This window comes from Chiloscyllium plagiosum, unplaced genomic scaffold, assembly GCF_037043375.1.
Source record: "Chiloscyllium plagiosum isolate Xiang-an unplaced genomic scaffold, Cpla_swu_hap1 HiC_scaffold_51, whole genome shotgun sequence".
Taxonomy (NCBI): Eukaryota; Metazoa; Chordata; class Chondrichthyes; order Orectolobiformes; family Hemiscylliidae; genus Chiloscyllium; species Chiloscyllium plagiosum.
In genome coordinates, this window is record NW_028270189.1 from 3,443,083 (window position 1) to 3,463,973 (window position 20,891).

At 59.0% G+C, this 20,891-nt stretch overlaps 1 protein-coding gene across 2 annotated transcripts in view; it reads right to left on the minus strand.

The window, feature by feature from the left end:
- Nucleotides 1-944: 944 nt before the first annotated feature.
- The window catches only part of LOC148134944 (mitochondrial carnitine/acylcarnitine carrier protein-like), a 33,434-nt gene continuing 13,487 nt past the window's right edge, over nucleotides 945-20,891 (minus strand). The window contains exons 4-9 of one of the 2 annotated variants that reach the window (XM_087985261.1): nucleotides 20,061-20,148; nucleotides 16,143-16,260; nucleotides 13,167-13,239; nucleotides 11,238-11,347; nucleotides 5,920-6,044; nucleotides 945-1,458 (exon numbers count right to left, since the gene is read on the minus strand). In XM_087985261.1, the coding sequence (XP_087841387.1) occupies nucleotides 1,393-1,458; nucleotides 5,920-6,044; nucleotides 11,238-11,347; nucleotides 13,167-13,239; nucleotides 16,143-16,260; nucleotides 20,061-20,148 (580 nt within the window). In that variant the 3' untranslated portion in view covers nucleotides 945-1,392. Of the gene's footprint in view, nucleotides 1,459-5,919; nucleotides 6,045-11,237; nucleotides 11,348-13,166; nucleotides 13,240-16,142; nucleotides 16,261-20,060; nucleotides 20,152-20,891 lie in introns of both variants that reach the window. The other variant, XM_087985260.1, reaches the window with a different exon arrangement.

Below are 20,891 nucleotides of genomic sequence, written 5' to 3' on the forward strand. Positions count from 1 at the left end.
CAGCGCCCGCTCCCTCGGCGCTGACCCTCCCACAGCGCCCGCTCCCTCGGCACTGACCCTCCCACAGCACCCGCTCCCTCAGCACTGGCCCTCGGACAGCACCCGCTCCCTTAGCACTGACCCTCCCACAGCACCCGCCCCCATCAGCGCTGACCCTCCCACAGCACCCACTCCCCTCAGCACTGACCCTCCCACAGCACCCACTCCCTCAGCGCTGACCCTCCCACAGCACCCACTCCCCTCAGCACTGACCCTCCCACAGCGCCCGCTCCCTCAGCGCTGACCCTCCCACAGCGCCCGCTCCCTCAGCGCTGACCCTCCCACAGCGCTCGCACCCTCAGCACTGACCCCCTGACAGCCCCCACTCCCTCAGCACTGACCCTCCCACAGCGCCCAATCCCTCAGCACTGACCCTCCCACAGCATCCGCTCCCTCAGCACTGACCCTCCCATAGCACCCACTCCCTCAGCACTGACCCTCCCACAGCACCCGCTCCCTCAGCACTGACCCTCCCACAGCACCCACACCCTCAGAATTGACCCTCCCACAGCGCCCACTCCCTCAGCACTGACCCTCCCACAGCACCCACTCCCTCAGCACTGACCCTCCCACAGCACCCACTCCCTCAGCACTGACCCTCCCACAGCACCCACTCCCTCAGCGCTGACCCTCCCACAGCCCCCACTCCCTCAGCACTGACCCTCCCTCAGCACCCACTCCCTCAGCACTGACCCTCCCACAGCCGACACTCCCTCAGAATTGACCCTCCCACAGCACCCACTCCCTCAGCACTGACCCTCCCACAGCACCCACTCCCTCAGCACTGACCCTCCCACAGCCCCCACTCCCTCAGCGCTGACCCTCACACAGCACCCACTCCCTCAGCACTGACCCTCCCACAGCACTGACCCCCTGACAGCGCAGTCAACGATCGAATGAGACAATTGTTGCTCAACAATATCTTTATTCCCGAAACATTTGTTCCCGGGACAGACAGAGGTCGGAACATTAGACCCGTCCCTAATTGACACCAGCCCCCACCCACCACTTCGGTCTCGCTGGGGGCCATTTCCGTGAGATGGCAAGGAAGGGGGCCCCTCTCCCACGTCCGGCGGGAGAGGCTTTGGAGCCACACGTAGGCCGAGACCGGGCAGCCGGGTCTCCCCTCCTTGTGCCTCTCCCGCCAAGCCGAGGTCTGTGAGTGTCAGCTCGCCTGTGGGAATCGATCCCACCCACCCTGGGAACGCAGACCCCCCCCCCCTGGTCCCGTCAGTGCCGTTTCACCGGGACATTGCGGGAGGCGCCACCGGACGACGTCCAAGAGTCGGGGTGGGGTGTAGGGGGTGGGGAAAGAATGTCAAATGCACCCCCCCACACCCCCCACCACCAGTGTCAGTCCTCCTCTGGGAAGATCCAGTCGATGAACCGCATGCCCATCTCGAAGCCCAGGAAACAGGCCTGGCGGATACAAGGAGCTCGGTTAGACGGCGCACCGACGACTGACAGCTAACTGCCGCTCTCTCTCTCTCTCTCTCTCTCTCACACATGTGCACCTGAACGCAAATCAGTCCCAACGTTTGGCGGGGCAGGCGTGTCTGTGTGACCATTCGTCCACCCACCTCCTGGTAGTGGGCAGGGGCTGTTCCTATCCCAGCCTCCGACCTGTTTTGAAGTGGAAGACGTGTCCTGTACCTTTAAGAGAGACTGAACGCTGTTTCGCCCTGAGAGCTAGCAGGCACGTGTCATGTGACTGACTAGCCATCTCAGTGTGTACAGGAAACTCGAAAATACATCACATTTGGCGGTCTTCACCACAGTTTAAGTTATGCCCCAGGATACTAAAACCCAATCGAATTTGAATCTGTTGTTTTTGCCAACATCAAGCCAATGAGGTCTAAACAAGCCGGCACTGATGAGGGTTAGCCAGAGAGCGAGAATGACCCCCAACCATTTAGAGAGAGAGATTGCCATCGGAAACGCTCTCTATCCATATTCTTATGAATGGCAGGTTGGCTGAGTGATTAGCACTGCGGTCTCCCAGTGCCAGTGACCCGGGTTCGATTCTGCCCTCGAGCGACTGTCTGTGTGGAATTTGCACATTCTCCCCCCACCTGTGTCTGCTTGGGTTTCGTCCCACAATCCAAAGATGTGCAAGTTAGGGTGGATTGGCCGTGCTAAATTGTCCCCGTAGTGCCCAGGGATGTGCAGGTTAGGGTGGATTGGCCGTGCTAAATTGTCCCTGTAGTGCCCAGGGATGTGCAGGTTAGGGTGGATTGGCCGTGCTAAATTGTCCCCGTGGTGCCCAGGGATGTGCAGGTTAGGGTGGATTGGCCGTGCTAAATTGTCCCGTAGTCCCCAGGGATGTGCAGGTTAGGGTGGGATTGGCCGTGCTAAATTGTCCCCGTAGTGCCCAGGGATGTGCAGGTTAGGGTGGATTGGCCATGCTAAATTGTCCCCGTAGTGCCCAGGGATGTACAGGTTAGGGTGGATTGGCCGTGCTAAATTGTCCCCGTAGTGCCCAGGGATGTACAGGTTAGCGTGGATTGGCCGTGCTAAATTGTCCCTGTAGTGCCCAGGGATGTGCAGGTTAGGGTGGGTTGGCCGTGCTAAATTGTCCCCGTAGTGCCCAGGGATGTGCAGGTTAGGGTGGATTGGCCGTGCTAAATTGTCCCCGTAGTGCCCAGGGATGTGCAGGTTAGGGTGGGATTGGCTGTGCTATATTGTCCCCGTAGTGCCCAGGGATGTGCAGGTTAGGGTGGATTGGCCGTGCTAAATTGTCCCCGTAGTGCCCAGGGATGTGCAGGTTAGGGTGGATTGGCCGTGCTAAATTGTCCCCGTAGTGCCCAGGGATGTGCAGGTTAGGGTGGGATTGGCTGTGCTATATTGTCCCCGTAGTGCCCAGGGATGTGCAGGTTAGGGTGGATTGGCCGTGCTAAATTGTCCCCGTAGTGCCCAGGGATGTGCAGGTTAGGGTGGATTGGCCGTGCTAAATTGTCCCCGTAGTGCCCAGGGATGTACAGGTTAGGGTGGATTGGCCGTGCTAAATTGTCCCCGTAGTGCCCAGGGATGTACAGGTTAGCGTGGATTGGCCGTGCTAAATTGTCCCTGTAGTGCCCAGGGATGTGCAGGTTAGGGTGGGTTGGCCGTGCTAAATTGTCCCCGTGGTGCCCAGGGATGTGCAGGTTAGGGTGGATTGGCCGTGCTAAATTGTCCCGTAGTCCCCAGGGATGTGCAGGTTAGGGTGGGATTGGCCGTGCTAAATTGTCCCCGTAGTGCCCAGGGATGTGCAGGTTAGGGTGGATTGGCCGTGCTAAATTGTCCCCGTAGTGCCCAGGGATGTGCAGGTTAGGGTGGATTGGCCGTGCTAAATTGTCCCCGTAGTGCCCAGGGATGTGCAGGTTAGGGTGGATTGGCCGTGCTAAATTGTCCCCGTAGTGCCCAGGGATGTGCAGGTTAGGGTGGATTGGCCGTGCTAAATTGTCCCCGTTGTGCCCAGGGATGTGCAGGTTAGGGTGGATTGGCCTTGCTAAATTGTCCCCGTAGTGCCCAGGGATGTGCGGGTTAGGGAGGATTGGCCGTGCTAGATTGTCCCCGTAGTGCCCAGGGATGTGCACATTAGGGTGGATTGGCCATGCTAAATTGTCCCGTAGTGCCCAGGGATGTGCAGGTTAGGGTGGATTGGCCGTGCTAAATTGTCCCGTAGTGTCCAGGGATGTGCAGGTTAGGGTGGATTGGCCGTGCTAAATTGTCCCCGTAGTGCCCAGGGATGTGCACATTAGGGTGGATTGGCCGTGCTAAATTGTCCCGTAGTGCCCAGGGATGTGCAGGTTAGGGTGGATTTGCCGTGCTAAATTGTCCCCGTAGTGCCCAGGGATGTGCGGGTTAGGGTGGGATTGGCCGTGCTAAATTGTCCCCGTAGTGCCCAGGGATGTGCAGGTTAGGGTGGATTGGCCGTGCTAAATTGTCCCCGTAGTGCCCAGGGATGAGCAGGTTTGGGTGGATGAGTCAGGGGGAAATGTCGAGTAATAGGGTAGGGGAATGAGTCTGAGTGGGTTACTCTTCGGAGAGTCGGTGTGGACTTGTTGGGCCGAAGGGCCTGTTTCCACGCTGTCAGGGATTCGAATTCTAATTCCCTTCTTTGCAACAAAAGACTGATATCGACTCAGGGCGATCTGCATGCGAAAGTAGATAGACCCCGATGATGGTGTCTGGTTTGGAACATTAAGTTGACGTAATTATCACAGGGAGCTTGATTGGATCGTTGTATTGTTATCGATTGGGGGGGAGACAACATATATTTAAGGGATAGCGGGCTTCGAGTGGTCAATAGTTATTGTTCGTTTTTAGATTTAAAGAATAAAATTGTTTTCTTCCCCTCTTTGAACAGTGGAACTTTGACAGTTCTCGGGTCACTGAGACTTGAACAGATGAGCAGGCGAGGTGCGCTTTTCTACCCCAACTGTCCCCGTTTCTGCCCGCTCACGTCACCCGCTGGTCGGATGGAACCCCCCCCCGCTATCGGCGGTCGGCTCAGACGCTCTGAGGAGGACGTCCGCTTGGGTATTCTTGCTAAGTGTCCTGACGGGAGGTTCGACTGAGACGTGAGCCACATACAGGCAAATCCTGTCGGTATCCTAAACTTCCATGTCACTCGTTAGCAATTTATAAACGGGGCGAGGAGTCCAGACCGGGGTTTCAAGAGTACAGAAACAGACCCTTCGGCCCATCCCGTCCGTGCCGACCCAGATACCCGAACCTAACCCAGTCCCCCCGTTTGCCAGCACCTGGCCCATCTCCCTCTAAACCCTTCCTATCCATGTGCCCCCACCCCCCATCCTTTTAAATGTTGGCATTGTACCAGCCCCCACCACTTCCTCTGGCAGCTCGTTCCACACACGCACCACCCTCTGGGGGGGAAAAGTTACCCCTCGGGTCCCTTTCCCCCCTCTCACCTTAAACCTACCCCCCTCTAGTTCTGGGCTCCCCCACCCCAGGGGGAAAAGACCTTGTCTATTTACCCTATCCATGCCCCCCCCCCTCATGATTTTATAAACCTCTAGTTCTGGACCCCCCCACCCCAGGGGGGAAAAGACCTTGTCTATTTACCCTATCCATGCCCCCACCTCATGATTTTATAAACCTCTAGTTCTGGACCCCCCCACCCCAGGGGGGAAAAGACCTTGTCTATTTACCCTATCCATGCCCCCCCCCTCATGATTTTATAAACCTCTAGTTCTGGGCTCCCCCACCCCAGGGGGAAAAGACCTTGTCTATTTACCCTATTCATGCCCCCCCCCCCCCCCTCATGATTTTATAAGCCTCTATAAGGTCGTCCCTCAGCCTCCGACGCTCCGGGGAAAACAGCCCCCGGCCTATCCAGCCTCTCCCTGTAGCTCAAACCCTCCAACATCCTTGCAAATCGTTTCCTGAACCCTTTCACAACATCCTTCCTGGGGCAGAATCGAACGCGGTATACCAAAAGCGGCCTCACCGAATCGGCCGCCACATGTCCTCCCGCCTCCTGACCCATAAAGGCCAGTGTACCAAACTCCTGTAGTCCTGACCAATAAAGGAAAGCATACCCAACGCCTCCTTCACTCTCCTCTCCACCTGCGACTCCACTTTCAAGGAGCTATGAACCTGCACTCCAAGGTCTCTTTGTTCAGCAACACTCCCCAGGACCTTACCATTAGGTCCTGCCCTGATTTGCCCGTTCCAAAACGCAGCGCCTCGCATTTATCTGAATTAAACTCCATCTGCCACTCCTCGGCCCATCTGGTCCAGATCTTGTTGTAATCTGAGGTAACCCTCTTCGCTGTCCACTCCACCTCCAATGTCAGTGTCTCCTGCAAACGTACTAACTATCCAGAATGTTTATTAATGGGGAGGTTTAAGAACATGGGACCCAAGGTATCTTACCGCATTAGCTGGGAAAGCACGCAACATAACAGCAGAGAAACCTTTGTAGAGGGAGCGGCATCCCTCTTCCCGGATCAATTCCCGAAGAACATCACGAAAACCGTTCAGATACTTGGTGTCAGGAGCTGGGTTTAGAAAAAGGCAGAGTTCCATGTTCAGAGAAAGTAACTTCAGCACAGACCTCTCACTGGGGTACGGGCTCCCACACAGATAGACAGACAGGCAGACGCACTCTCACACACAGACACAGTCACACACACACAGACAGATAGATAGACACACACACACACTCACAGACACACTCTCACTGGGGGACGGGCTCCCACACAGATAGACAGACAGGCAGACGCACTCTCACACGCAGACACAGTCACACAAACACACAGACAGATAGACACGCACAGACTCTCACTGGGGTACGGGCTCCCACACAGATAGACAGACAGGCAGACGCACTCTCACACGCAGACACAGTCACACACACACAAACACACACACACACAGACAGATAGATAGACACACACTCACAGACACACTCTCACTGGGGTACGGGCTCCCACACAGATAGACAGACAGGCAGACGCACTCTCACACGCAGACACAGTCACACACACACACACAAACACACAGACAGATAGACACGCACAGACTCTCACTGGGGTACGGGCTCCCACACAGATAGACAGACAGGCAGACGCACTCTCACACGCAGACACAGTCACACACAGACAGATAGACATACACACACACATGCACAGACTCTCACTGGGGTACGGGCTCCCACACAGATAGACAGACAGGCAGACGCACTCTCACACGCAGACACAGTCACACACACACAAACACACACACACAGATAGACACACACACACACATGCACAGACTCTCACTGGGGTACGGGCTCCCACACAGATAGACAGACAGGCAGACGCACTCTCACACGCAGACACAGTCACACACTCACACACACACAGACAGATAGACACACACACACACTCACAGACACACTCTCACTGGGGTACGGGCTCCCACACAGATAGACAGACAGGCAGACGCACTCTCACACGCAGACACAGTCACACACTCACACACACACAGACAGATAGACACACACACACACTCACACACAGACTCTCACTGGGGTACGGGCTCCCACACAGATAGACAGACAGACAGACGCACTCTCACACGCAGACACACTCACACACACACAAACACACACACACAGACAGATAGACACACACACACGCACAGACCTCTCACTGGGGTACGGGCTCCCACACAGATAGACAGACAGACAGACGCACTCGCACACACAGACACACAGATAGACACACACACACAGACTCTCACTGGGGTACGGGCTCCCACACAGATAGACAGACAGACAGACAGACGCACTCTCACACACAGACACACACACACACACAGACTCTCACTGGGGTACGGGCTCCCACACAGATAGACAGACAGACGCACTCTCACACACAGACACACACACACACACACACACACACACACACACACTAACTCTCACTGGGGTACGGGCTCCCACACAGATAGACAGACAGAGAGACGCACTCTCACACGCAGACACACTCTCACACACACACAGATAGACACACACACACTGACTCTCACTTGGGTACGGGCTCCCACACAGATAGACAGACAGACAGACAGACGCGCTCTCACACGCAGACACACACACACAGACAGATAGACACACACACACACTCACAGACACACTCTCACTGGGGTACGGGCTCTCACACAGATGGACAGACAGGCAGACGCACTCTCACACGCAGACACACTCACACACACACACAGATAGACACACACACACACGCACAGACCTCTCACTGGGGTACGGGCTCCCACACAGATAGACAGACAGGCAGACGCACTCTCACACGCAGACACACTCACACACACACACAGATAGACACACACACACTGACTCTCACTTGGGTACGGGCTCCCACACAGATAGACAGACAGACGCGCTCTCACACGCAGACACACTCACACACACACACACACACAGACAGACAGATAGACACACACACACACAGACTCTCACTGGGGTACCAGCTCCCACACAGATAGACAGACAGAGAGACGCACTCTCACACGCAGACACACTCTCACACACACACAGATAGACACACACACAGACTCTCACTGGGTTACGGGCTCCCACACAGATAGACAGACAGACATGCGCACTCTCACACGCAGACACACTCACTCACAGACACACCACACAGACAGATAGACACACACACAGACTCTCACTGGGTTACGGGCTCACACACACAGACAGATAGACACACACACAGACTCTCACTGGGTTACGGGCTCATACACACAGACAGATAGACACACACACAGACACTCACTGGGTTATGGGCTCACACACACAGACAGATAGAGACACACACACACACAGATAGAGACACACACACACACACAGACTCTCACTGGGGTACGGGCTCACACACAGATAGACAGACAGACAGACGCACTCTCACACGCAGACACACTCACATACACACACACACACACACACACACACAGACAGATAGACACACACACACACACAGACTCTCACTGGGGTACCAGCTCCCACACAGATAGACAGACAGAGAGACGCACTCTCACACGCAGACACACTCTCACACACACACACTCTCACTGGGTTACGGGCTCCCACACAGATAGACAGACAGACAGGCGCACTCTCACACGCAGACACACTCACTCACAGACACACACACACAGACAGATAGACACACACACAGACACTCACTGGGTTATGGGCTCACACACACAGACAGATAGACACACACACAGACATTCACTGGGTTACGGGCTCCCACACAGATAGACAGACAGACAGGCGCACTCTCACACGCAGACACACACACAGACAGATAGACACACACACAGACTCTCACTGGGTTATGGACTCACATACACACACACACAGATAGACAGACAGACAGACGCACTGTCACACGCAGACACACTCACACACACAGACAGATAGACACACACACAGACTCTCACTGGGTACGGGCTCACACACAGGTAGACAGACAGACAGACACAGACTCTCACTGGGTTACGGGCTCATACACGCAGACACACACACACACAGACACAGAATCTCACAGGGGTACAGGCTCACACACAGATAGACAGACACACGGACGCACTCTCACAAGCAGCCACACACACACACACACTCTCTCACTGGGGTACGGGCTCACACACACACAGACTCTCACTGGGGTACGGGCTCACACACACACACACACAGACTCTCCCTGGGGTACGGGCTCACACACACACACACTCTCTCACTGGGGTACGGGCTCACACACACACAGACTCTCCCTGGGGTACGGGCTCACACACACACACAGACTCTCCCTGGGGTACGGGCTCACACACACACACACACACACACTCTCTCACTGGGGTACGGGCTCACACACACACACACTCTCTCACTGGGGTACGGGCTCACACAGACACACACACAGACACTCTCACTGGGCTCACACACAGATAGACAGACACACGGACGCACTCTCACACGCAGACACACAGACACGAAGTGGAAGAGGGGACAGAGATAGGGAGGGGGTGTAGGGGCTGGAGGAGGGGACAGAGATAGGGAGGGGGTGTAGGGGCTGTAGGAGGGGACAGAGATAGGGAGGGGGTGTAGGGGCTGGAGGAGGGGACAGAGATAGGGAGGGGGTGTAGGGGCTGGAGGAGGGGACAGAGATAGGGAGGGGGTGTAGGGGCTGTAGGAGGGGACAGAGATAGGGAGGGGGTGTAGGGGCTGGAGGAGGGGACAGAGATAGGGAGGGGGTGTAGGGGCTGGAGGAGGGGACAGAGATAGGGAGGGGGTGTAGGGGGTGTAGGGGGCTGGAGGAGGGGACAGAGATAGGGAGGGGATGTAGGGGCTGGAGGAGGTGACGGAGATAGGGAGGGGGTGTAGGGGGCTGGAGGAGGGGACGGAGATAGGGAGGGGATGTAGGGGCTGGAGGAGGTGACGGAGATAGGGAGGGGGTGTAGGGGGCTGGAGGAGGGGACAGAGATAGGGAGGGGGTGTCAGGGCTGGAGGAGGGGACGGAGATAGGGAGGGGGTGTCGGGGCTGGAGGAGGGGACGGAGATAGGGAGGGGGTGTCGGGGCTGGAGGAGGGGACGGAGATAGGGAGGGGGTGTAGGGGCTGGAGGAGGGGACGGAGATAGGGAGGGGGTGTAGGGGCTGGAGGAGGGGACGGAGATAGGGAGGGGGTGTAGGGGGCTGGAGGAGGGGACGGAGATAGGGAGGGAGTGTAGGGGGCTGGAGGAGGGGACGGGGATAGGGAGGGGGTGTAGGGAGCTGGAGGAGGGGACAGAGATAGGGATGGGGTGTAGGGGCTGGAGGAGGGGACAGAGATAGGGAGGGGGTGTAGGGGCTGGAGGAGGGGACGGGGATAGGGAGGGGTGTAGGGGCTGGAGGAGGGGACGGAGATAGGGATGGGGTGTAGGGGCTGGAGGAGGGGACGGAGATAGGGAGGGGGTGTAGGGGCTGGAGGAGGGGACGGAGATAGGGAGGGTGTGTAGGGGCTGGAGGAGGGGACAGAGATAGGGAGGGGGTGTAGGGGCTGGAGGAGGGGACGGGGATAGGGAGGGGGTGTAGGGGCTGGAGGAGGGGACGGGGATAGGGAGGGGTGTAGGGGCTGGAGGAGGGGACGGGGATAGGGAGGGGGTGTAGGGAGCTGGAGGAGGGGACGGGGATAGGGAGGGGTGTAGGGGCTGGAGGAGGGGACGGGGATAGGGAGGGGGTGTAGGGGCTGGAGGAGGGGACGGGGATAGGGAGGGGTGTAGGGGCTGGAGGAGGGGACGGGGATAGGGAGGGGGTGTAGGGTCTGGAGGAGGGGACGGAGATAGGGAGGGGGTGTAGGGGCTGGAGGAGGGGACAGAGATAGGGAGGGGGTGTAGGGGCTGGAGGAGGGGGCAGAGATAGGGAGGGGGTGTAGGGGCTGGAGGAGGGGACGGGGATAGGGAGGGGGTGTGGGGGCTGGAGGAGGGGACGGAGATAGGGAGGGGGTGTAGGGGCTGGAGGAGGGGACGGAGATAGGGAGGGGGTGTAGGGGCTGGAGGAGGGGACGGAGATAGGGAGGGGGTGTAGGGGGCTGGAGGAGGGGACGGGGATAGGGAGGGGGTGTAGGGGCTGGAGGAGGGGATGGTGTTAGGGAGGGGGTGTAGGGGGAGGGAGGAGGTGCAGCCCCTCTCACCCGACGCCATCACTCACCAGTCTGGAAGCGAGACTTGACCACGTCGGCTGGCATGGCCACCATCCAGTTGATGACCCCCGCCATTCCTCCAGCCAAGAGGATTCTGGGAGTGGTCAGCTGAGCAACGCTGGAGGAGGAGAGGAAAGAAGTCTTTTGAGGGGGTTTGGGGGTGCGCTGGGTGGGGGGGGGCTGCCCGTGAGCAGACGGGTCTGGGGGGAGGTGGGGGGATGCCGATACACCACAGGCAACTCACCCACCCACACACGGGAACGCAACCAACTCTCCCCCTCACCTCAGGAGGTGACCGCTCTTAGATGCTGGGTTCCCTTTGATGCCCCCCCCAATGCCCCACCCCCTTCTCCCCCAATCCATCCCTCTCTCCACCCCACTCCTGCTCGCTCCCCGCTCTGACAAATCCCTCAGAGTATTGGGTACAGGGAGTTGGGAGGTCATGTTGCGGCTGTACAGGACATTGGTTTGGCCACTGTTGGAATATTGCGTGCAATTCTGGTCTCCTTCTTATCGGAAAGATGTTGTGAAACTTGAAAGGGTTCGGAAAAGATTTACAAGGATGTTGCCAGGGTTGGAGGGTCTGAGCTACAGGGAGAGGCTGAACAGGCCGGGGGCTGTTTTCCCCGGAGCGTCGGGGGCTGAGGGGTGACCTTATAGAGATTTATAAAATCATGAGGGGGGGGGGTGTGGATAGGGTAAATAGACAAGGTCTTTTCCCCCTGGGGTGGGGGAGCCCAGAACTAGAGGTTTATAAAATCATGAGGGGGGCATGGATAGGGTAAATAGACAAGGTCTTTTCCCCCTGGGTTGGGGGAGCCCAGAACTAGAGGTTTATAAAATCATGAGGGGGGGGGTATGGATAGGGTAAATAGACAAGGTCTTTTCCCCCTGAGGTGGGGGAGCCCAGAACTAGAGGTTTATAAAATCATGAGGGGGGGCATGGATAGGGTAAATAGACAAGGTCTTTTCCCCCCTGGGGTGGGGGAGCCCAGAACTCGAGGTTTATAAAATCATGGGGGGGACATGGATAGGGTAAATAGACAAGGTCTTTTCCCCCTGGGGTGGGGGAGTCCAGAACTAGAGGGTTATAAAATCATGAGGGGGGGCATGGATAGGGTAAATAGACAAGGTCTTTTCCCCCTGGGGTGGGGGGAGCCCAGAACTAGAGTGGGGTAGGTTTAGGGTGAGAGGGGAAAGATATAAAAGAGACCTAAGGGGCAACTTTTTCCCCCAGAGGGTGGTACGTGTATGGAATGAGTTGCCAGAGGAAATGGTGGAGGCTGGTACAATGACAACATTGAAGAGGCATTTGGATGGGTATATGAATAGGAAGGGTTTGGAGGGATATGGGCCGGGGGCTGGCAAGTGGGACTAGGTTGGGTTGGGATATCTGGGTCGGCATGGACGGGTTGGGCCGAAGGGTCTGTTTCCGTGCTGTACATCTCTATGACTCGGTGACTCTTCTGATGATCCGATGTACACCACATCCGCCCTCTCCTCTGCCGCCGACCCCCGCCTTCCGCTCTGAGTTCCGAAATCCGCGTCTCCCGTTCCTCCCCCCACCCCCCACCACACCTTGGTTCCGAATGACCCCTATTTGCTCTCCCACCTCCACCCTCCCAGCTGCCCCGCAAGACCCGTTCCCTGCTCCCGCAAAAAGACAGGCCCGAGGGAGGGAGGGAGGATCTCCCCCTTTCCCCAAATTCCCGGCGGGATGCCTTCGGGCGTCAGGTGGGAGGTTGACCCCGGAGTGGCGCCATTTCAGGGTCCTGAGGGCGACTTGGGGTTCCCTGTCCAAGTGCCACGCAAGGAGAGTGACTCTAACAAGTTCCGGCGAACTCTCCAGGACGCAGAGAGGTTTTGGGGTGGAGACACAAGGTGTCGAGTTACGGCCTCCCACCCTGTCAACCGGGGTAGGTATGGTGAGCACTGACCTTTCGCCGTGAGGGGTCAAGACATCCTTCAGCCATTCGTAACTAAGGAAGTAGACGCCATTAGCCGGGAGATCTGAAAGGATAGAAAGCGGACATTGGATGGAGGGCATCTCCCTCAGCACTGACCCTCCCACAGCCCCCACTCCCTCAGCACTGACCCTCCCACAGCCCCCACTCCCTCAGCACTGACCCTCCCACAGCACCCACTCCCTCAGCACTGACCCTCCCACAGCGCCCACTCCCTCAGCACTGACCCTCCCACAGCGCCCACTCCCTCAGCACTGACCCTCCCACAGCCCCCGCTCCCTCAGCGCTGACCCTCCCACAGCGCCCACTCCCTCAGCACTGACCCTCCCACAGCACCCACTCCCTCAGCACTGACCCTCCCACAGCGCCCACTCCCTCAGCACTGACCCTCCCACAGCGCCCACTCCCTCAGCACTGACCCTCCCACAGCACCCACTCCCTCAGCGCTGACCCTCCCACAGCACCCGCTCCCTCAGCACTGACCCTCCCACAGCGCCCACTCCCTCGGTGCTGACCCTCCCACAGCACCCACTCCCTCAGCGCTGACCCTCCCACAGCACCCGCTCCCTCAGCACTGACCCTCCCACAGCACCCACTCCCTCAGCACTGACCCTCCCACAGCGCCCACTCCCTCAGCGCTGACCCTCCCACAGCGCCCACTCCCTCAGCGCTGACCCTCCCACAGCGCCCACTCCCTCAGCGCTGACCCTCCCACAGCGCCCACTCCCTCAGCACTGACCCTCCCACAGCACCCACTCCCTCAGCACTGACCCTCCCACAGCACCCACCTCCTCAGCACTGACCCTCCCACAGCACCCGCTCCCTCAGCACTGACCTTCCCACAGCACCCACTCCCTCAGCGCTGACCCTCCCACAGCACCCACTCCCACAGCACTGACCCTCCCACAGCCCCCGCTCCCTCAGCACTGACCCTCGCACAGCGCCCGCTCCCTCAGCACTGACCCTCCCACAGCACCCGCTCCCTCAGCACCCACCCTCCCACAGCACCCACTCCCTCAGCACTGATCCTCCCACAGCGCCCGCTCCCTCAGCACTGATCCTCCCACAGCACCCACTCCCTCAGCACTGACCCTCCCACAGGACCCGCTCCCTCAGCACTGACCCTCCCACAGCAACCACTCCCTCAGCGCTGACCCTCGCACAGCACCCACTCCCTCAGCACTGACCCTCCCACAGGACCCGCTCCCTCAGCGCTGACCCTCCCACAGCGCCCGCTCCCTCAGCGCTGACCCTCCCACAGCACCCGCTCCCTCAGCACTGACCCTCCCTCAGCGCCCACTCCCTCAGCGCTGACCCTCCCACATGACCCGCTCCCTCAGCACAGACCCTCCCACAGCGCCCACTCCCTCAGCAATGATCCTCCCACAGGACCCGCTCCCTCAGCACTGACCCTCCCACAGCAACCACTCCCTCAGCGCTGACCCTCCCACAGCGCCCACTCCCTCAGCTCTGACCCTCCCACAGGACCCGCTCCCTCAGCACTGACCCTCCCACAGCAACCACTCCCTCAGCGCTGACCCTCGCACAGCGCCCGCTCCCTCAGCACTGACCCTCCCACAGGACCCGCTCCCTCAGCGCTGACACTCCCACAGCGCCCGCTCCCTCAGCGCTGACCCACCCACAGCGCCCACTCCCTCGGCGCTGACCCTCCCACAGCACCCGCTCCCTCAGCACTGACCCTCCCACAGCGCCCGCTCCCTCAGCACTGACCCTCCCATAGCGCCGCCTCCCTCAGCACTGACCCTCCCACAGCGCCCACTCCCTCAGCACTGACCCTCCCACAGCGCCCACTCCCTCAGCACTGACCCTCCCACAGCGCCCACTCCCTTAGCACTGACCCTCCCACAGCACCCGCTCCCTCAGCACTGACCCTCCCACAGCGCCCGCTCCCTCAGCACTGACCCTCCCATAGCGCCGCCTCCCTCAGCACTGACCCTCCCACAGCGCCCACTCCCTCAGCACTGACCCTCGCACAGCGCCCGCTCCCTCAGCACTGACCCTCCCACAGGACCCGCTCCCTCGGCACTGACCCTCCCACAGCACCCACTCCATCGGCGCTGACCCTCCCACAGCACCCACTCCCTCAGCACTGACCCTCCCCCAGCGCCCACTCCCTGAGCACTGACCCTCCTCCAGCGCCCACTCCCTGAGCACTGACCCTCCCACAGCACCCACTCTCCCACAGCACTGACCCTCCCACAGCACCCACTCCCTCAGCACTGACCCTCCCTCAGCGCCCACTCCCTCAGCACTGACCCTCCCACAGCGCCCGCTCCCTCAGCACTGACCCTCCCACAGCGCCCGCTCCCTCAGCACTGACCCTCCCACAGCGCCCACTCCCTGAGCACTGACCCTCCCCCAGCGCCCACTCCCTCAGCGCTGACCCTCCCACAGCACCAACTCTCCCACAGCACTGACCCTCCCACAGCACCCACTCCCTCAGCACTGACCCTCCCACAGCGCCCGCTCCCTCAGCACTGACCCTCCCACAGCACCCACTCCCTCAGCACTGACCCTCCCACAGCACCCGCTCCCTCAGCGCTGACCCTCCCACAGCGCCCGCTCCCTCAGCACTGACCCTCCCACAGCACCCACTCCCTCAGCACTGAACCTCCCACAGCGCCCGCTCCCTCGGCACTGACCCTCCCACAGCACCCGCTCCCTCAGCACTGACCCTGCCACAGCGCCCGCTCCCTCGGCACTTCCCCTCCCCCAGCACCCGCTCCCTCGCCACTGACCCTCCCACAGCACCCACTCCCTCAGCACTGACCCTCCCACAGCGCCCACTCCCTCAGCACTGACCCTCCCTCAGCACCCTCTCCCTCAGCACTGACCCTCCCACAGCGCCCTCTCCCTCAGCAATGGCCCTCCAACCATATGGTAGCCCACACTGCGATACTAGCAGGTGTCTGAGCCCTATTCACTTACCCCTCAGTAACGTGAGGCAGGTCCCTTTGTATATACCAGCCAGACCGGATTTTTTGTAGAGTTGCCTCACGCAATCCCTGGGTCCTGAAAACCTCCTGTCCCCACTTCCTGTCTGCACCTAAAACAGTATCAGCTGATCAGTTAGCGATCCACCTATCCCAAGATTCCCCCACCGCCCCACCCGAGGTTTTTCCCCCCCCTCCCCTGTTCCTTGAGTTAGCTCCAGGGATCGCGCCATCATTAGTTTGGGCTGTTGGATGCCAGCTTTGACCATTTGACTTTCAAAATGGGGTCACAAAATGGTGCAGCCTCACAGTGAGACACAAAGGCCGGACTTGGCAATGCACGAACGAATGCTATTTCAGCCACAGGGAGAGAGACAGCGAAACAGAGATCAAGAACAGCAAGGACTAGGTGTCTTGCTCTCTCTTACCTTCTGTTCCCTTCACACCATTCAACAGAAAACAGGCACCGTGGCTCAGTGGTTAGCACTGCTGCATCACAGCGCCAGGGGCCTGGGTTCGATTCCAGCCTCAGGGCAACTGTCTGTGTGGAGTTTGCACATGCTCCCCGAGTCTGCGTGGGTTTCCTCCGCGTGCTCCGGTTTCCTCCCACAGTCCAAAGATGTGCAGGTTAGGGTGGATTGGCCGTGCTAAATTGTCCCCGTAGTGTCCAGGGATGTGTAGGTTAGGGTGGATTGGCCGTGCTAAATTGTCCCGTAGTGCCCAGGGATGTGCGGGTTAGGGTGGATTGGCCGTGCTAAATTGTCCCGTAGTGCCCAGGGATGTGCGGGTTAGGGTGGATTGGCCGTGCTAAATTGTACCCGTAGTGTTCAGGGATGTGTAGGTTAAGGTGGATTGGCCGTGCTAAATTGTCCCGTAGTGCCCAGGGATGTGCAGGTTAGGGTGGATTGGCCGTGCTAAATTGTCCCCGTAGTGCCCAGGGATGTGCAGGTTAGGGTGGATTGGCTGTGCTAAATTGTCCCGTAGTGCCCAGGGATGTGCAGGTTAGGGTGGATTGACCGTGCTAAATTGTCCCCGTAGTGCCCAGGGATGTGCAGGTTAGGGTGGATTGGCCGTGCTAAATTGTCCCCATAGTGCCCAGGGATGTGTAGGTTAGGGTGGATTGGCCGTGCTAAATTGTCCCCGTAGTGCCCAGGGTTGTGTAAGTTCGAGTGGATTGGCCGTGCTAAATTGTCCCGTCGTGCCCAGGAATGTGCAGGTTAGGGTGGATTGGCCGTGCTAAATTGTCCCGTAGTGCCCAGGGATGTGCAGGTTAGGGAGGATTGGCCGTGCTAAATTGTCCCGTAGTGCCCAGGGATGTGCAGGTTAGGGTGGATTGGCCGTGCTAAATTGTCCCGTAGTGCCCAGGGATGTGCAGATTAGGGAGGATTGGCCGTGCTAAATTGTCCCGTAGTGCCCAGGGATGTGCAGGTTAGGGTGGATTGGCCGTGCTAAATTGTCCCGTAGTGCCCAGGGATGTGCAGGTTAGGGTGGATTGGCCGTGCTAAATTGTCCCCGTAGTGCCCAGGAATGTGCAGGTTAGGGTGGATTGGTCGTGCTAAATTGTCCCTGTAGTGCCCAGGGATGTGCGGGTTAGGGTGGATTGGCCGTGCTAAATTGTCCCCGTAGTGCCCAGGGATGTACAGGTTAGGGTGGATTGGCCGTGCTAAATTGTCCCTGTAGTGCCCAGGGATGTGCAGGTTAGGATGGGATTGGCCGTGCTAAATTGTCCCCGTAGTGCCCAGGGATGTGCAGGTTAGGGTGGATTGGCCGTGCTAAATTGTCCTGTAGTGCCCAGGGATGTACGCGTTAGGGTGGATTGGCCGTGCTAAATTGTCCCCGTAGTGCCCAGGGATGTGCAGGTTAGGGTGGATTGGCCGTGCTAAATTGTCCCTGTAGTGTCCAGGGATGTGCGGGTTAGGGTGGATTGGCCGTGCTAAATTGTCCCCGTAGTGTCCAGGGATGTGCGGGTTAGGGTGGATTGGCCGTGCTAAATTGTCCCATAGTGCCCAGGGATGTACAGGTTAGGGTGGATTGGCCGTGCTAAATTGTCCCTGTCGTGCCCAGGGATGTGCAGGTTAGGGTGGATTGGCCGTGCTAAATTGTCCCCGTAGTGTCCAGGGATGTGCAGGTTAGGGTGGATTGGCCGTGCTAAATTGTCCCCGTAGTGCCCAGGGATGTGCAGGTTAGGGTGGATTGGCCGTGCTAAATTGTCCCCGTAGTGCCCAGGGATGTGCAGGTTAGGGTGGATTGGCCGTGCTAAATTGTCCCCGTAGTGCCCAGGGATGTGCGGGTTAGGGTGGATTGGCCGTGCTAAATTGTCCCCGTAGTGCCCAGGGATGTACAGGTTAGGGTGGATTGGCCGTGCTAAATTGTCCCCGTAGTGCCCAGGGATGTGCGGGTTAGGGTGGATTGGCCGTGCTAAATTGTTCCCGTAGTGCCCAGGGATGTGCAGGTTAGGGTGGATTGGCCGTGCTAAATTGTCGCCGTAGTGCCCAGGGATGTGCGGGTTAGGGTGGATTGGCCGTGCTAAATTGTTCCCGTAGTGCCCAGGGATGTGCAGGTTAGGGTGGATTGGCCGTGCTAAATTGTCCCGTAGTGCCCAGGGATGTGCAGGTTAGGGTGGATTGGCCGTGCTAAATTGTCCCCGTAGTGCCCAGGGATGTGCAGGTTAGGGTGGATTGGCCGTGCTAAATTGTCCCGTAGTGCCCAGGGATGTGCAGGTTAGGGTGGATTGGCCGTGCTAAATTGTCCCCGTAGTGCCCAGGGATGTGCAGTATAGGGTGGATTGGCCGTGCTAAATTGTCCCGTAGTGCCCAGGGATGTGTAGGTTAGGGTGGATTGGCCGTGCTAAATTGTCCCCGTAGTGCCCAGGGATGTGCAGTATAGGGTGGATTGGCCGTGCTAAATTGTCCCCGTAGTGCCCAGGGATGTGCAGGTTAGGGTGGATTGGCCGTGCTAAATTGTCCCGTAGTGCCCAGGGATGTACAGGTTAGGGTGGATTGGCCGTGCTAAATTGTCCCCGTAGTGCCCAGGGATGTGCAGGTTAGGGTGGATTGGCCGTGCTAAATTGCCCCAGGAGTGTAACCCTGAAGGACCGGCCGTTATCATTCCCAGTTGTGATATCGTGTGAGGAGCCTCAGAGGGGTGTAGCATAGCGTAGCGGTGTGGTACAAGGAAGGTACAGAGGCTGCTGTCGCTGGAGACACGCTGCTGTGCACCTTGTGAATGGTACATGGGACAATTTAACTGCCCCCTCCACGTCAGTGTTGGAGCTCTGCCGGGCATTCCTAATGAGGCCAGCTCCCTCGGGGGTGGGAGGGAGGGAGTGTTGGAGCTCAGCCAGGCATTCCTAATGAGGCCAGCTCCCTCGGGGGTGGGAGGGAGGGAGTGTTGGAGCTCAGCCGGGCATTCCAAATGAGGCCAGCTCCCTCGGGATGGAGGGAGGGTGTGTTGGTGCTCAGCCGGGCATTCCTAATGAGCCCAGCTACCTCGGGGGGTGGGAGGGAGGGAGTGTTGGAGCTCAGCCGGGCATTCCTAATGAGCCCAACTACCTCGGGGGAGGGAGAGAGGGAGTGTTGGAGTTCAGCCGGGCATTCCTAATGAGCCCAGCTACCTCGGGGGAGGGAGAGAGGGAGTGTTGGAGTTCAGCCGGGCATTCCTAATGAGCCCAGCTACCTCGGGGGAGGGAGAGAGGGAGTGTTGGAGCTCAGCCGGGCATTCCTAATGAGCCCAGCTACCTCGGGGGAGGGAGGGAGGGAGTGTTGGAGCTCAGCCGGGCATTCCTAATGAGCCCAGCTACCTCGGGGGTGTGAGAGGGAGGGTGTGTTGAAGGTGGGGTTTAGCATGTCGATTGAGCGCAGGGAGGGGGCACAGTCAGTGTGACCAATAGGAAAAGTATTTTCCAAGCCCTCACCTGTAATAGGCACTTGATTCTCTCAACAGGACTCAGTATAACGGTGCTGAAAACACCAGACACCATCCCAGCAACAAACAGCTGAGGCCTTCTGTCAGACAGAGAGCAAGACCGAATTAACATAGATCCTCCTGCCCGCTCCCTCGGCACTGACCCTCCCACAGCGCCCGCTCCCTCAGCACTGACCCTCGCACAGCGCCCGCTCCCTCAGCACTGACCCTCCCACAGCACCCACTCCCTCAGCACTGACCCTCCCACAGCACCCGCTCCCTCAGCACTGACCCTCCCACAGCACCCACTCCCTCAGCACTGACCCTCCCACAGCGCCCGCTCCTTCGGCACTGACCCTCCCACAGCGCCCACTCCCTCAGCACTGACCCTCGCACAGCGCCCGCTCCCTCAGCACTGACCCTCCCACAGCGCCCACTCCCTCAGCACTGACCCTCCCACAGTACCCGCTCCCTCAGCACTGACCCTCCCACAGCACCCGGTCCCTCAGCACTGACCCTCCTACAGCACCCACTCCCTCAGCACTGACCCTCCCACAGCACCCGCTCCCTCAGCACTGCCCCTCCCACAGCACCCGCTCCCTCAGCACTGACCCTCCCACAGCATCCGCTCCCTCAGGACTGACCCTCCCACAGCACCCACTCCCTCAGCACTGACCCTCCCACAGCACCCACTCCCTCAGCACTGCCCCTCCCACAGCACCCACTCCCTCAGTACTGACCCTCCCACAGCACTGACCCTCCCACAGCACCCACTCCCTCAGCACTGACCCTCCCACAGCGCCCGCTCCCTCAGCACTGACCCTACCACAGCGCCCACTCC